Below are 16679 nucleotides of genomic sequence, written 5' to 3'. Positions count from 1 at the left end.
TGGACTTGCATTTTCATTTTTCTTGGGTAAATACCTAGAAGGATGATTGCTGGGTCATGGGAGAGGCAAATGACCAACTTTAAAAGAAGATACCCTCTTGTTTTCTTCTATAAGCTATATAGTTTTATCTTTTACATTTAAAGTCATGCTCCATCTCAAATTAAGTTTTGTGGAATCATGTGAATTAAGATCAAGGTTATTTCTTTTCAAATAGATACCCAGATGTTTCAGTCTCGTTGAAAAGATGTTGCTTTCCCCATTGAATTTTTCCAAAACCTGGTAGTTCCTTTCATCATTCCCATTTCACAAAGGAAGGAACAGGCTCAGAGAGTCCTAATTCCCAACTGCTGTCCGAGCGTGACCCTTGACCCCGTGTCTGAAGCCCTCCGTCAAGCACACACCTGTCATGCAGCGTTCTCGTCTTAGCATGAAGGGAATCGACTTCCCAGATGGAGCTGCCGTTCCCGGTACACCGGTGGCCCCACACTTCGATGGCCAGTGCTCCATCTGAAATGAACTCCAGGAATTCTTCCGTCACGTTGACCACGTAGTCCTGGAAAGGAAACAGGACAGGAATTATGCAGAAAGGAATCTGTGAAATTTCCTCGTTACCTTTCAACTGTACACAGATTCACTTCAGAGTACGTTAGCCTGATCCCAACCTTAAACCCATCGCTGCTGCTGGACAGAAAATGACAAAGAAACTAGCATATTAGATGAGAAGGGATACTCCGAGATAACTGAATTGAGTTCCTTTCTTTAATATAAGAGGACTCTGAGAAAAGCAGCCGCCCCACGTCACACCACCAGCTGTTGTCCTCCCTTCCTTGTGGTTCGGTCTCTTTCCCCCACACCACTCCGATTTTCAGCTGGAACAGACCAATCAGCACAGCAAACAAACAAACAAACAAAAAGGAATTTATGATTGTTCCTTGCTATGGCTTAGGAGACTAAAACCAGAATTAAATTTTATATGATTATTTCCACCAATTTGCACGCTTGCTCTTAAACTCTCCCAACCCAACTTTTCAAAAAATGTTTATTCCTTTATTTATGTCAGTGCTCGGGCTTCTCACGGGTGGCTTCTCTTGTTGCAGAGCACAGGCTCTAGGGTGCACGAGCTTCCGTAGTTGCGGCTCCCACAGTCTGGAGCACAGGCCTGGCAGTTGTGGTACACTGGCTTAGTTGCTCCTCGGCATGTGGGATCTTCCTGGATCACGGATTGAACCCACGTCTCCTGCACTGGTAGGCGGATTCTTTAACATTGAGACACCAGGGAGGGCCCTCCCGCTCCAACTTTTCACAGAGATGAGTGAAGAAATAGACACTGAATGGACGGAGCAATAAAGAAAATCACCCAGAATTTGCTCAAACTCATGTCCATCAAGTCGGTGATGCCATCCAACCATCTCATCCTCTGTCATCTCCTTCTCCTGCCTTCAATCTTTCCCACATCAAGGTCTTTTCCAATGAGTCAGTTCTTCACATCAGGTGGCCAAAGTATTGGAGCTTCGGCTTTAGCATCAGTCCTTCCAATGAATATTCAGGGTTTATTTCCTTTAGGATTGACTGGTTGGATCTCCTTGCAGTCCAAGGGACTCTCAAGAGTCTTCTCCAACACCACAGTTCAAAAGCATCAATTCTTTGGTGCTTAGCTTTTTCTATGGTCCAACTCTCACATGTATACATGACTGGTGGAAAAACCACAGCTTTGACTAGACGGACCTTTGCTGGCAAAGTAATGTCTCTGCTTTTTAGTATGCTGTCTAGGTTAGTCATAGATTTTCTTCCAAGGAGCAAGTGTCTTTTAATTTCATGGCTGCAGTCATCATCTGCAGCAATTTTGGAGCCCACGAAAATAAAGTCTGTCACTGCTTCCATTGTTTCCCCATCTATTTGCATGAAGTGATGGGACCGGATGCCATGATCTTAGTTTTCTGAATGTTCAGTTTTAAGCCAGCCTTTTCACTCTCCTCTTTCACTTTCATCAAGAGGCTCTTCAGTTCCTCTTCACTTTCTGGTATCATCTGCCTCTCTGAGGTTATTGATATTTCTCCCGGCAATCTTGATTCCAGCTTGTGCTTCATCCAGCCCGGCATTTCATATGATGTACTCTGCATATAAGTCAAATAAGCAGGGTGACAATATACAGCCTTGACGTACTCCCTTCCCAATTTGGAACCGGTCTGTTGTTTCATGTCTGGTTCTAACTGTTGCTTCTTGATCTGCATACAGATTTCTTGGGAGGCAGGTAAGGTGGTCTGGTATTCCCATCTCTTGAAGAATTTTCCACAGTTTGTTGTGATCTACACAGTCAAAGCCTTTAGCATAGTCAATGAAGCAGAAGTAGATGTTTTTTGAAATTCTCTTGCTTTTTCAATGATCCAGTGGCTTTGGCCATTTGATCTCTGGTTCCTCTGCCTTTTCTAAATCCAGCTTGAATACCTGGAGGTTCTTGGTTCACATACTGTTGAAGCCTAGCTTGGAGAATTTTGAGCATTACTTTGCTAGTATGTGCGATGAGTGCAATTGTGTGGTAGTTTGAACATTCTTTGGCAATGCGTTTCCTTGGGATTGGAATATTTGAAAATAGAGCCAGAATTTTAAAAGGAAAATAAACCTAATGACCAATTAGCACAAACTGCACATTTTAGGGGTGAACAAACCTCCAAGGTCACATAGTTAGTCTAAGGCCTCTGAGACTAGTATTTATTAAGCCAGCTGTTAACTAGGATGCACTTTAAATCCAGGTTTCACCCTTCTAAAAGAGCAGCTTTTTGGCTCTAAAGAAATATGAGGAATATTTAAGAGAATATTCAGAGAACAACAACAGCAACAAAAGATTAATAAAGAATTGAGAAGTAGACTTGGTGAACACAGCTTAAAAAAGTGGGCTACTTGTTTTCATAAAAATAATGACTTGACAACTGATGAATTCATTTGCAAGGCAGCAATGGAGAAACAGACATAGAGAACAGACTTATGTACACGGGGAGAGGGGAAGAGAGGGTGAGATGTATGGAGAGTAATGGAAACTTACATTACCATGTGTAAAATAGACAGCCAGCAGGAATTTGCTGTATGTCTCAGGGTACTCAAACAGGGGCTCTGTATCAACTTAGAGGCGTAGGATTGGGAGGGAGGTGGGAGGGAGGTTCGAAAGAGAGAGGACATATATACACCTATGGCTGATTCATGTGGAGGTTTGACAGAAAACAACAAAATTCTGTAAAGCAATTATCCTTCAATTAAATATTCAATTAAAAAATAAATTTTTTTAAAAGAAAAAAATGAGTTGACAGACTTTACATATGTGAAATTTTATAAGTATTGATATGGGTGTGTTTTCTAAGTGTAGAACCAGAAAAAAAATGGGCACAATTTCAAAAAAAGTAGTCTTGAGTATCTATTATGAATTGTCCATGGAAAAACAAAATTAAACAGAGGCTAGAGTCTGGCTGTCAGAAACGACTAGTTGGCAGTCTGATGTGATAAACCAGGAAGGGTAGCTGATGCCACAAAACGGGCCCAACCAATATTCACTAAAATTTTGCCTTTCTCATCTTATATGTTCTTTAAAAGCTCATATAAGACATTAGAATACTACGATTAGAATTCAAAAGAAGGAAAAATATCTACAAAAATGTATATGGTTTAGGTGGTCACATATATTAAAATAATAAAATGCAACTCTGCAACCTGTATAATGTGATCACATTTTGGTAAAAAACTTTTTAAAGGAGTTACACATGCATGATGGTAAGAGCCTGTGTCTCTGCCCATTTATGCGTGTGAATATATGTCTGCATGTATGTGTATGAACACACACAACTTGCTGCAAACTGTCCCTGGTCATCACACTTCTGAGGACTAAGCTTTCAAGGAGAGGTCTTTCAGATTTCCTTTAAAGCTTTCAAAAGATTTGAACTTACATTAAAATACATTTGAATTGTTTGATATTGATTTCTAACATATTTCCACAGTGATAAGAGAACAGACTCTGTATGATTTCAATACCTTTAGACCAAGACATTTTTGCACCTTGCTTTATGCTCCTGGATATGTTTCAGTGTCTCCCAGTTTATAGTCTGTGGGAACCTGAATAGAATTTGTTATCCTATTGTTATGTGAAAATTGTATAAATCTTAACTTCATGTTGAACTGGTTCACAGTGCTTTACACGTCTACTGTATCCTTCTGCTTCTCTGTATATTCATTCTATTAATTTTTGAGAGTTTGATACTGAAATTACAACTAAAAATCTTAATTTATCTACTTAAAAAATAATTATAATGTATAGTGGAAATATATGTAAAAAATAAAGTACATTTGGAGGTTAAAAAGCCTAATAAGCATATTATGTTTCATAATGGGGAAAACCTCTAAGTTACAAGTAGACTTCTGAACTGAGCCGCAGCCGGCAGCCTCCCAAGTAGTTCATTTCGCAACGGCGTTTGTACCTTACAGTGAGAGAAGGTCACAGTGTACTGGGCATCCTTGGACTGTGGGGGAGGCACCTCAGGGTCCACGACAGGGGCGGCCACCGTGGATTCACACTGGTCCCAGAACGTGTATTGACAGAAGACGAAATTTGAGAGGTTTAAGGGCAGCCCAGTTGCTTCTTTAATTTTTACCTGAAGAGAGGGAAAAGAAATGCAAATATAACTCTCATAAAGAAAACAAACCATGCATGCTTTTCATATCCATCTACCTCAAACTTAAGAGTAAGTGATGAAATAAATCAGTCATCCATTTGACATCTGAAAATATTTCATTAAGGATTACCCATCTGTAATGATGGGCTTCCCTGGTAGCTCAGCTGGTAAAGAATCTGCCTGCGATTGAGGAGACCTCAGTTTGATCCCGGGGTTGGGAAGACTCCCCTGGAGGAGGGCATGGCAACCCACTCCAGTATTCTTGCCTGGGAGATTCCATGGACAGAGGAGCCTGGCAGGCTACAGTCCATGGGGTCGAAAAGAGTTGTACACAGCTGGGTATACACGCATACATGAGCATCTGCAATGAAATCTGTACCACAGTTTTGTAACTACAGTATATGAGCATGGTGACAGACACACACACATCCCTCGCAAACTTTCCTAATGACTGAGTTTTGGATACAGCTGCAACCTTTACTAGACAAGCATGATTCCTTAAACAATATACACTCCTTGCAGCTCACATACAAAGAAACTTTTGAAACTTCACCCAACTGTCATCATAAAGTATGCTGTACTTCTGCAAAAAGTACTGTCCATTACAGTGTTTGCTGCCAGAAAGTTTAACTTGTACCGTGTTCTATGCAAAATGCCCAAGATTTTCCATCAAATTGTTTTGAATGGAGAAGATCACTTATCCGAGCCTCCGCAGTCCCGCCCTCTCACCCGGCATGTCAGTTTCTTGACTCGGTGAATGATTTCCCCGGTGCTGTCTACGACTTCAAGACTCCCGCTTTCGCTGGAGTTCTCCGAGGAGTCGTCCTCCACCATGCGCTCCGGGACGGCGCCTGTAACTCGCATCACTTCCACGTGGAGACGCCCTGCAACCTGGGTCAAAGAACCAGAGCACTGTGGGGTTAAAAGGCAGCCTGTGGACACAACCAACCTGAGATGGAAAGCATGCAACCATAACCCACAATGAGCAGCCCCACCGTGACTACTAGGCCACCTCCAGCAACAGGAAACTTCCAGAGCTAGTCCACTCCATCACCTGCTCTGTAATCACCAGGCTTTACTTGGAGCGAAATCTGCCTCCTGAAATCATCTTCACTCTTACCCTTCTTTTCCAGGACAGTTCGTGAACAGCACAATGGCAGCTATCACATGCTACCTGGAGTCATCTATTTCCCACATTCATATATTCAATCACGTACTCATCTGAACAGATACCTGGAATCGTGGGGAACACCAAAATAAAGACACAGGCTCTGCTGTCTGGATGCTCACAGTCAATCGAGGAGACAGAGAATTAAAAACCCAAGAATAATAGTAGAGACTAACTGCTCTAACAGAGATATGTGCGGGTTGTCACGGGATAAATTTATCCCATCGACAAATATTTACGGAGAAGTGACTGGGTGACAGGGAAGGTACTAAGCGCTGCGTTTACAACAGAAAATCAAACAGTCACAGCCACTGGGCTCATACAGCCTCTTTTCTCTTGGGAGCAGAGAATGAGACCAGATCTCACATGGTAGCTGGAAGCAGGGTGATGGGTGAGACCTACTCCAGGAGGGAAGACAAATACAAAACCACTAAGTTAAAAGGAAACAGTTCCTTTAAGGTGGTTTTTCTTAAAAAAAGGGGGGGAGGGATGGGGCTTGAAGTCTCCAGCCCTTTAGTGGTTCTCTGGATTGGTAGGAGTTTAGCAGCGTCTCTCTTGTAACTGCTGGCACAGAACTGAATTTAATGGGAGGAATCCCCACTCAGTCTTGGAGTGTGGTAATCGGCCAGGTTTATCTTTGATACCACACTTTAAGGTTGTAATGACAAGTTGTGAAGGGGACACACGCGCTGGCAGTGCTGCTGTCATCTTAACCAGTGAGCCTCATTTTCAGAGATAGTTCAGATCACCTTCTGCAGAGCAACTGGCCCTGGCACTTAGGAACCTGAGAGAAATTAGTTGATGGTATCTGACAAGTGAGACAAATGTGGAGGAAGGAATATGAGAAAGGGAAGAAAGGAAATATGAGAAATCAGTTAGAAGATGGTACTTCTTAAGCTTTTTTCCCCTAATGTTTTTTTTGAGAACCTAATACATTTTTAGTAAAATTTTAGGGGTATCAATGGGACACTCAAGGCCACCATGGACCCTAGCTCAAGGAACCCTGACTAGGGACTCAGCTACTAGGTCTCTTTGCCATAGGAGTTGTGCCTATTTTTAACATGGGAAAAAGTCACTTAGCTCACTAGTCTCCCACACTATAGTGTTCACAGGGGGGTTACACATGTGGGAATACGAGACATGTACTTACATATCACAGCTGGGAACCTAGGGTTTTTTTTCTGGGTTCACTTCAGGCAGAGTGGAGCCCTATTCTCAGCCTGCTCTAAGAACCACGAACCATATGTAAATTACATAGTCAGTGGGAATTTGCTGTATGATGCAGGGAGCTCAAACTGGTGCTCTGTGACAACTTAGAGGGGTGGGATGGGCTGGGAGGGAGGTTCAAGAGGGAGGGGACATATATATACCTATGGCTGACTCATGCTGATGTATGGCAGAAACAGCACAACATTGTACAATTATCCTCCAATTAAAAATAAATTTTAAAAATAAAAATGTAACTTAAAAAAAAGAATCATGAAAAACAACTTAGTATTTCCAAGTTTGCATGTTATTAAAGGACAAATTACTTTAAAATTTGGTAGCATCATGAAATATTGATGCTGCTGCTGCTGCGTCACTTCAGTCGTGTCCGACTCTGTGCGACCCCATAGACGGCAGCCCACCAGGCTCCGCCGTCCCTGGGATTCTCCAGGCAAGAACACTGGAGTGGGTTGCCAATGCCTTCTCCAATGTATGAAAGTGAAAAATGAAAGTGAAGTCGCTTAGTCGTGTCCGACTCTTCGAGACCCCATGGACTGCAGCCTACCAGGCTCCTCCATCCATGGGATTTTCCAGGCAAGAGTACTGGAGTGGGTTGCCATTGCCTTCTCCGAATATTGATGCTACTAAATTTAAAATGAAGACATTCACTGATGAACTGGGTAATAAAAAAAAAAGTCTGAACTTGAACATTTTCTGAAATGTTTCAGGCTGACATAAGGCCAATATAATGAAATAATTGAAATATAAGAGGCATTTTTTTTTTTAAAGAAGTGGTAACAATAGGATGGTTAAGCTTGTTTGCTTTGAATATTTCAAATTTCAAAATAATCCTCTCAAGTTATATCTTATAAGGGTTTCCCTTGTGGCTCAGATGGTAAAGAATCTGCCTGTAATGCCGGAGACCTGGGTTCAATCCCTCGGTTGGGAAGATCCCCTGAAGAAGGGAACGGCTACCCACTCCAGTATTCTAGTCTGGAGAATTCCATGGCCAGAGGAGCCTGCCAGGCTATACAGTCCATGGGGTCGCAAAGAGCTGGACATAACTCAGTGACTTTCACTTTCACTTTTATATCTTATAAAGATCACTTAGGGGCCAGGAAGGAGCTAAAGGGTATTATGGAGGTAAGAGCTTAAAAGAGAAGTCAATATCGGGCACAGAGCCAAATCTGGTTTCCAAAAGATTTCTAATTTAATTAAAACAAAGAAAATCCTTGTGAACCACAAACAAATAACTTGTTCTAATAATCTTGTAAAGCCATGAGTTAATGTTGATAGCTTCTACTGATATTAGTAGAGAAAATGTGATCCTGAGGCTTCACCCTATTTTCTGGATCTAAATCAAGAACATAACTTGCTGCTACTGCTAAGTCGCTTCAGTCGTGTCCGACTCTGTGCGACCCCATAGACGGCAGCCCACCAGGCTCCGCCGTCCCTGGGATTCTCCAGGCAAGAATACTGGAGTGGGTTGCCATTGCCTTCAGTGCACGAACAGGAAAAGTGAAAGTGAAGTCTCTCAGTCATGTCTGACTCTTGGCGACCCCATGGACTACAGCCCACCAGGCTCCTCCGTCCATGGGATTTTCCAGGCAAGAGTACTGGAGTGGGGTGCCATTGCCTTCTCCGAGAACATAACTTAAATCGAGTTAAAACAACAAAAACCACACTTGAGCCATGGTCATTTTCTCCCAGCCTGGCTTGTTCTTACCTCCCCCTGCTGGCTGATGATAGGAACTGCATACTGAAGCTTCACATCACAGAAGAGACACTCCAGGAACACGTTAGCGACGCCAATCAGGTTGTGATTCTCTTGGGCTTCATAGAAAGGGTCACCTCGTTTCCCGCAGAGTCGCTTAGCCTGAGTGGCAGGACAGGATGGGGGGTTGGGGGTAGGGGGTGAGTAGGAAAGAAAACATCAACCTAATACTATTTAAAACCAGCTATTTTAAAATGTTTCAAAAAGAAAGCATTTATTCACATCAATTAAAAGTAAAATCAGAATCATGTCATACAAATAAAACAAAACTAGCACACGGGAGGGGCTTGTTAGGGTGATAACTGATGACAAGGTGTGGAAGGCCTTTCTTCAGTTACAGCCCCACTTACCACACAGCCCACCCCAACCCTCACTGTCTTCCCTGGCACGCCCTACCCGCATGGTTCTACTCCCCGAGCTTTGCTTCATGTCCTTTGTCGAATCCTTTTTCCCATCACTAATGTCCGAACAACAGACCCTGCTCTCTAAAATGATTTCTTAGCATGTACCCAGCCATGAACACTGCTAGGGCAGCACGAGCATGTGCTAATTAACACAAAATCCATGCTGGCCCATCTAAGCTGATTTTTAACACCACCGACAAAACAGCACAAATTCACTTTGCTCCACTTCATTTCACTTGAAATGTACGAAAGATGCAGAAGGTGCCAGGTGTTCTCTTCACTTAGTTCCTATCTGTGTGAGGATCACATATTTTATGACCCATCCAACTGACCTGTCAAGATCACTTTCACTTTACATTTCTAATATAAATGTCCCAAGCATCACTACAGATATTCAGTGATGCACATGTGTGTGTTCTGACGACTGTGTGTTAGTCACTCAATTGTGTCCGACTCCTTGTGACTCCACGGACTGTAGCCCGCCAGGCTCCCCCGTCTGTGAGATTCTCCAGACAAGGACAGTGGAGTGGGCTGTCATTTCCTTCTCCAGTTCTGCTGGTTAAATCACTTATATCCTGTCCTTTTAATGCAACCAAAGCTCCTTGACGTTTTGTCCCTTTTACCTCAGGAATCTTTTCCTTCCATTCTTGATAAAGGTCTCTCATATCAATTAATTTATTCTCCAGCTTCTCAATGGTCCACACTTGGGTGCTCTTTCCTTTCCTCCTCACTTGAATAGCTGGCTCACTCACTATTGCTCCTCTCTGAGGAATGTAGGAAAACAAAGGCAAAAAAACAAATACAGCAAATCTTGTTATAATGTTTTTAGATTTCTGAAGCAATATGCATTATCACAAAGCAGAAAGTTTTAAAAAGATACATAATGTATACAAAGAAAGATGAAATCTACCATCTACGGAATATTCTAGTTCATTTCCAATCTTCTTTGTGGGGCTGTGCACACACGTTTTATTTTTAATCACAATCACAACCAAGTAAAAATATGAATTTCCCATCCCAATTCTTTCTCTACAGTTAACCTTTTTGTGTTGTTAAATATGTGTCAGAAACATAATGTTTAATAGCAACAAAGTGATCTGTTATGGGGGTGTATCACTCATTTGACTAATTAGTCCACTGTCCAACGTCATGGCTGTTTCAAATGTTTGCTATTACAAAGGTAACTATGATAATCATCCTTATATAAAAGTACATAAATCTTTACAAACACTTCTATGAGTATGGATTTAGAGTAAATTTCTCAAAGGAGAACTACTTGGTCAAAAGACTAAAATGCAAGAAGACTGAGGAGATACCCTCCTATTCATTTCTTGCTCACTTATCAGAGTGAAAAATGGAGGAAAAATTATTTTTCAAAGTTTCTCCCTAAAGAAAAAAATCTTGAAGTTTTAATGATGGAAACTTCCCAGTGGCTGCAAAGAATCCTTCTGTGCACATAAAACAGGGATCGTAATAGGATTTTTCCTTTCCTGTCACTCTCTCAGGATGGTACTATTATAAGACATTTACACATCCCCCATTTCAGGAGGCATTTATATGAAAGACAAAAGCAAGAGGAGTTAGTTATATCCATTTCTAGTTTCAATGTTTTATTATTTCTGGCTGCACTGTGTAGCTTTTGGGATCTTAGTTCCCCAACTAGGGAGTGAGCCCTGGACCACAGCAGTGAAAGCACCAAGTCCTAGCCACTGGACCACCAGGGAAGTCCCAAGTCTCCATGTTTTAAAGAAAGTATTTAAACTAACAAGTCTTTTAGCCCTCCAGATTCTCATACTCTGATCATATGTACCCAAAGAGGTTTCTGGAGGGGGGTCTTTAAAAGAACAAACTTTCCAGCTCGCATCAGGGTCTCTTCACAGATGTTCTGCGGATGTCAAGGTCATGTTCTACTTCTCAGAAGCTACTGCTGCACCTCCTGCCCTTCTCTTCTCTGAGAGCATTCTTACCTTCCTGTTGGCACTGAGGTTCGCAGCAGGGATCTGCAGAGTCACCTGGTAGTCGGTGAGCTTGCTCATCTCCTCGGCTAAGAAGTTTGCCTCTCTCACCAGGGTGTTGGCTTTCACCAGTTGCTCCCGCAGTTTTGCCAGGCTTTGGCGAAAGAGTTCGTCCCTGCGAGCAGCAGAAAAGGAAATGAGAACATCTGGAAGAAAACTGCAAACCCATTTTCCAAGTGAGTCAGATTATTAGAAAGTAGGAGGAATCTCCTCTCAGACAATTATCTTTCAACCTATTTTTGCCAATTCACCTCTTATCCTTCCCTCTTCACACCCGGGTTCCATGGGCTATCCACTGGTAACCAGGCATGAGGAGCAAACGTGTGGGGTAACTTAACCTTCAACCATGTTTTAAATTATATAATATTTGAAAAAGAATAGATTTTGATATGATAATGGCAAAAAAAAAAAAGCCCAATAAAGCATTGCTTTAGGAAAAAGAAATGATTATTATGACTTTTGTGAGCTTTGGGGTGGAGATCTAGAATAAGAAGAAAGGGTTTTACATGATTTCTTCAGTTGGTAAAATGCAAGAAGTAGGTACTTTTGTGGCAGCAGAAATCTGCTTTTCAACTCTAAACGATATTGCCTCTTGATAAATGTGTCTCTAACATCCTGACTAGATCCAAACCCTATTACATGTTTTCCCAGCACCACATCTTTTGCCTCAGTAGTCTTCGTCATGTAGCTCAGATAGTAAAGAATCTGCCTGCAGTGCAGGAGACCCCAGTTCGATTCCTGGGATGGGAAGATCCGCTGGAGAAGGGATAGGCTACCCACTCCAGTATTCTTGGGCTTCCCTTGTGGCTCAGCTGGTAAAGAATCCGCCTGCAATGAGGGAGACCTGGCTTCGATCCCTGGGTTAGGAAGATCCCCCGGAGAAGGGAACAGCTACCCATGCCAGTATTCTGGCCTGGAGAATTCCATGGTCTATTCCATGGGGTCGCAAAGAGTCAGACACGACTGAGTGACTTTCACTTTCAGTCTTCGTCATAGTTACAATTTTTCACTTATTTGTATAACTATTTGACTAATAACATCCATCTCCCCTGTGAAGCTGTAAGTGCTCCTAGGGCAGGGACCATGTCTTTTTTGCTTGTCATTACACCTAATTCCTGGCCAAGTACATGGCCCATCGTAGAATGTGCAAAAATTACCCACTGAATGAAAGAAAGAGTATAGCTGACCCTTGAACAACATGGGTTTGGACTGCACAGGTCCGCTTAGATATGGAATTTTTTCTCTGTGATGCATGATTGTTTGAATCTATGGATGTGGAATGCAGACATTAAGGACCAATTGCAAAGTTACACTCGGATTTTCTGTGGCATGGAGTGTCCACATGTGATAGATGGTTAAGAAATGTCCAGTGCTATTATTATTACAACATAGGAGTTATTAATGGACTATCGACAAAGCCTGGCCTTTTCATTTACTGAATGCATGACTGAGGAAGGATATTTCAATTGATTGAAATAATATTTTCCATGGCTTGGTGCTGTTGGGATCGTAAATAAGCACCATTCCTAGACTGTGGCAAGAACACAAAAGAGCTTTGCAATAATTTGTTGTCTTTACTGTTGTTACCATTTCCTCCACCACTGCCTCAGTTCTGATACAAATATTTTAAAGTCATAAATTCAAAAAATTCACAGATTTCTTCACATTAAAACTGTATTTAAATTGATTCCAAAGTAAGAGAAATAACAGAACAAGAAATGTTTTTTATGCTTTGAATGAGTGAGTAAAAGTCGCTCAGTTGTGTCCAATTCTTCGGCACCCCATGGACTGTAGCCCGCCAGGCTCCTCTGTCCATGGATTTCTCAGGCAAGAATACTGGAGTGGGTCGCCATTTCCTTCTCCAGAGGATCTTCTGGACCCAGGGATCAAACCCAGGTCTCTTGCATTGCAGGCAGATTCTTTACCATCAAAGACACGACGGAAGCCCGCTTTTATGCTTTAGAACTATTCAATTGTTCTTTACTTCAAAACCAAACAGTGGTATTCTAACTTGGAACCATTTTTACTGAAGGGTAAGGGGGCAGGTGTAATCTTTAACAACTGACATCACAGTAAACATACTTGAAAGTGAAAAACTGAAGTCTCTCAGTCATGTGTGACTGGAGTGGGTTGCCATTGCCTCCTCCAGGGGGATCTTCCTTGAAAGAAAAGGCGACTGCTAACAATTCAGATGTGGAAGTAAGATTTCCCTCTTTGCTAGGTTTGTCCTGCTTTGACGTGCCTTACAACGGCCTCCCCCGAGGCCCGGAGGCCTTGCCCCCGGGCCCCTGGATCCCCTTCCTACCTCTCCTCGGCCCACTGGGTCACCTTCTGCTGCGCTGTCTGGCTGCTGTAGGCCAGGCGGTCGGGGCCGCTGCTCGGGGGCTGCCTCTCCGGGGATAGCTGCTGGCGGAGTTGCTCCAGCTCCCGCTCGTACATGAGCCGCTGCTCCTCGAGGGCGCTTCGCTTTTCTTCCAGGTACTGTTTCTCCAGGACCTGCACCACGTTCTGAACTGGGTCTGGTGAGCCAAGAGACAAGGCAAGGGGGTTTTTCAGCGGTGGCTCGGACAGGCAGCGCCCCCCCTCTGGCCCCCAGCGAGGCTTCTAACAAGAACCGTCTCCTCCCCCAGATTGAGCGGCCGGCCAGGCCCGGTCAGGTGGAATTCTCTCCATTTCCTTTTTCTTAACATTTCAGATTCAACACCTTGTATGGAAACATTCCTCACATCTATTATTACCTTCTTCAATTTGATGAGCTTGCCCTGATGTATACATAGGTGGCTCAACTACAAAAAGAAGAGTGTAGAGGAAAAAGGGATGGTATTCTATCCACTGAGAAGAAAGACTCAATGAAATGTAAGGTGATTTCAAAGACAGAGCCACACAAGATTTGATTTTATGTCATCGTCACTTTTTAGGTGCATTTAGCATTGGCTTTAGTATAGGGCAAAGGGTGTATGGTTCCAATTTGGCTAAAAATTTGTTTCTCCTGAATTTCTCTAATGTGGGAGGACTTACAGATCACAGCATGTTTGAAAATATGAATTGAGTATATGGTCTGGCAATTTCTTAGGTGTTAATAGCCAAGTAAACAATTCACTTGCCAAAACAAAAGTCTGCTTCTGCTTTTTGCTTTTGCAGCTTGAGAGATGACCAACATACATGTAGGTGAACAGGTATTAGAAATACTAACAGATCTTGTTTAAAGGGGCCCTGACTATGACTAGGGGTGGTTATGGTGTAGGTAGGACTCAATCCTAAAGAGCTAATTGGCTGTGCCAGGACATTAGCTTGGTAACAGCCAATGACCTGGATGCAGTGCACAAAGATTAAGGAAAGCACGGACCACATGTACAAAAGAGAAAGCTATAACACATCTAAGTGAGGAGGCCATAATAGGGAAAGAGTATGTTAGACAATCTGGGGGGTAAACAAAGAAATTTACCATAAGGGTAAGTATTTCCTTGAAGTACATAGGACCTAGGAGATTTACTTGTATTCTCAGACTAGCCTGCGATTCACACACTTGCCTATTATTCAGTGCAGTGTCCTATTTCTACAAATTGACTCTCATTTTAATTTCTGTGATAAGAGAAGGAAATTAAGAGGAATCTTCACATCACCTGATGATGGATACTGACTGACTTGACCAGAAGACCCTATCAAGTTGTGAAATAAGCATTTATATTTTACTAGTTTTCTATATGAGAAGAGGGAAAAAAAAACAGCACTTTAGCTTAAAAAAGGTTAAATAATACAAAACAGAGTGAAAAGTAATTTTAAAAATCACTAGATATGCACAGTATAGGTGAGTTGTTTTAATAAAAACGATGACCACAACAGCAATAATAATTCTACTATCTGTTGGCTTACGTCTCAGGGTAGAGGCACCATATGCTTTGCATGCATCATCTCATGAAAGCCTTGCAACAAACCTAGGGGTGAAGAGCATTCCTACTTTAAAGAGGAGACAACTGGAGCTCAGAAAAGTTAAGTGGCCAACATAAGACGGCACAGCTAATAAGCAAAGCAACAGAGCCGAGTTTTGAACTCAGACCAGAGTTAATTATCTGGGGTAGGAAACAAACTTAATCATAAATTATACTCTTACCTCCAATGTTTTCCTCAGAATTAGTACTCTGTTAAAGGATAGATGTTTAAAAAATACTGTTCTTTGCTGATGTAAAATCTGAAAATTCATTTTTTTTTTTTCCAAAGCAAAATACTTTCCTTCATAGCGTCCTGACGTAAGAGTCCCTGAAATGCATTACCTGAAAGGCCGATGGAAAATGGACTCCTAAAAAAAAACCCCTCTTACACAGAGACAGACCATGGCTGGGTAAGACCTTTCCCATAGTGAAAACTGACATACTCCAAAGGATTAGAACTTCTGATACAGCCTTATAACCTCTGGAAGAAAAATTGTGAATAATATGGTGATGTTTTTTGAAAGAGTTTTATAAAATTTTACGTTTAAGAGCTAGAGAAGAAAAGTTCTCTCAGAATTTTATATATATATACATGTATTTCTCAAACAGTATATATATATTTTTCTCTATTTAGGCTCTAGGTGTCAAAAAGAAAGGACAGGGTCCTCACCATCCATTTATAGGGCCCTAACTTAGTGTGTATAAACCTTTTTTCAGAGAAAGAAAACTGGAAAACACACCAATTTTTAATAAAATCATACTCCAGGGCTTTGGCTAAAAGGCACTGAATAAGATGTTTAATTCTTATTTCTCCTTGCTGGTCAATGATGTGTAGAAACACACATATCCCAAGTGGCTGAGAAGGGGGCTCCACACCAACGTGCAGGTGATGTGACTGGTGATGACACAGGCCTTCTCAGGAGCCACAGATCGACACACAGATGCACAAGAGAGCGACTCCCAGCATCCTTCCCCTCGCCTGCCATGGACCAGCCCAGGAAGCCCTGCTCGGGGACTCCAGGTGTGGCCGGGATATAGAGTCCAGGAGAGGTACAAAGGCTGAAGTTTCTTTCTTTTTTCCTCTGATCCCAACAAAAGTCTGGAAACATTTTTCTCTTAGACATATTTGATAACATTTTCTTTCTGAATTAATTAACCTGTTTATCACTATACAGCATATTCTTTTTTTTATTTTGGCCACACGTCGCGGCTTGTGGGATCTTAGTTGCCTGACCAGGGATCGAACCCAGGCCCTTGGAGGTAAAAGCATAGAATCCTAACCGCTGGGAATTCCCTATGCAGCATATTCTTTTTTGTTTGTTTGTTTTTAAATTTAAACTTTTTATTTTGTATGGGGGTATAGTCAATTAACAATGTTGTGACAGTTTCAGGTGAATAGCGAAGGGACTCAGCCATACCTGTACATGCATCTGTTCTCCTTATATAGCATACTCTTAAAAAGATCATCCCAATCAGCATGTCAGTCTGACTCTGTGATATGGGCAAGGACAGAAACCAAAGATGATCT

At 42.1% G+C, this 16679-nt stretch overlaps 1 protein-coding gene across 25 annotated transcripts in view; it reads right to left on the bottom strand.

The window, feature by feature from the left end:
* KIF13A (kinesin family member 13A) overlaps window positions 1–16679 on the bottom strand; it is a 198443-nt gene that overhangs the window by 34686 nt on the left and 147078 nt on the right. For all 25 annotated transcript variants that reach the window (XM_081518112.1, XM_081518124.1, XM_081518129.1 and 22 more), the window contains 7 exons: window positions 13528–13741; window positions 11175–11337; window positions 9831–9971; window positions 8756–8905; window positions 5385–5546; window positions 4461–4634; window positions 402–553 (listed from right to left, as the gene is read on the bottom strand). In XM_081518112.1, the coding sequence (XP_081374238.1) occupies window positions 402–553; window positions 4461–4634; window positions 5385–5546; window positions 8756–8905; window positions 9831–9971; window positions 11175–11337; window positions 13528–13741 (1156 nt within the window). The remainder of the gene's footprint in view (window positions 1–401; window positions 554–4460; window positions 4635–5384; window positions 5547–8755; window positions 8906–9830; window positions 9972–11174; window positions 11338–13527; window positions 13742–16679) is intronic.

Source organism: Giraffa tippelskirchi, chromosome 8, assembly GCF_054371585.1.
Source record: "Giraffa tippelskirchi isolate mGirTip1 chromosome 8, T2T-mGirTip1v1.2.pri, whole genome shotgun sequence".
In the NCBI taxonomy this organism is placed as follows: domain Eukaryota; kingdom Metazoa; phylum Chordata; class Mammalia; order Artiodactyla; family Giraffidae; genus Giraffa; species Giraffa tippelskirchi.
This window is presented reverse-complemented; position numbering and strand designations above follow the sequence as displayed.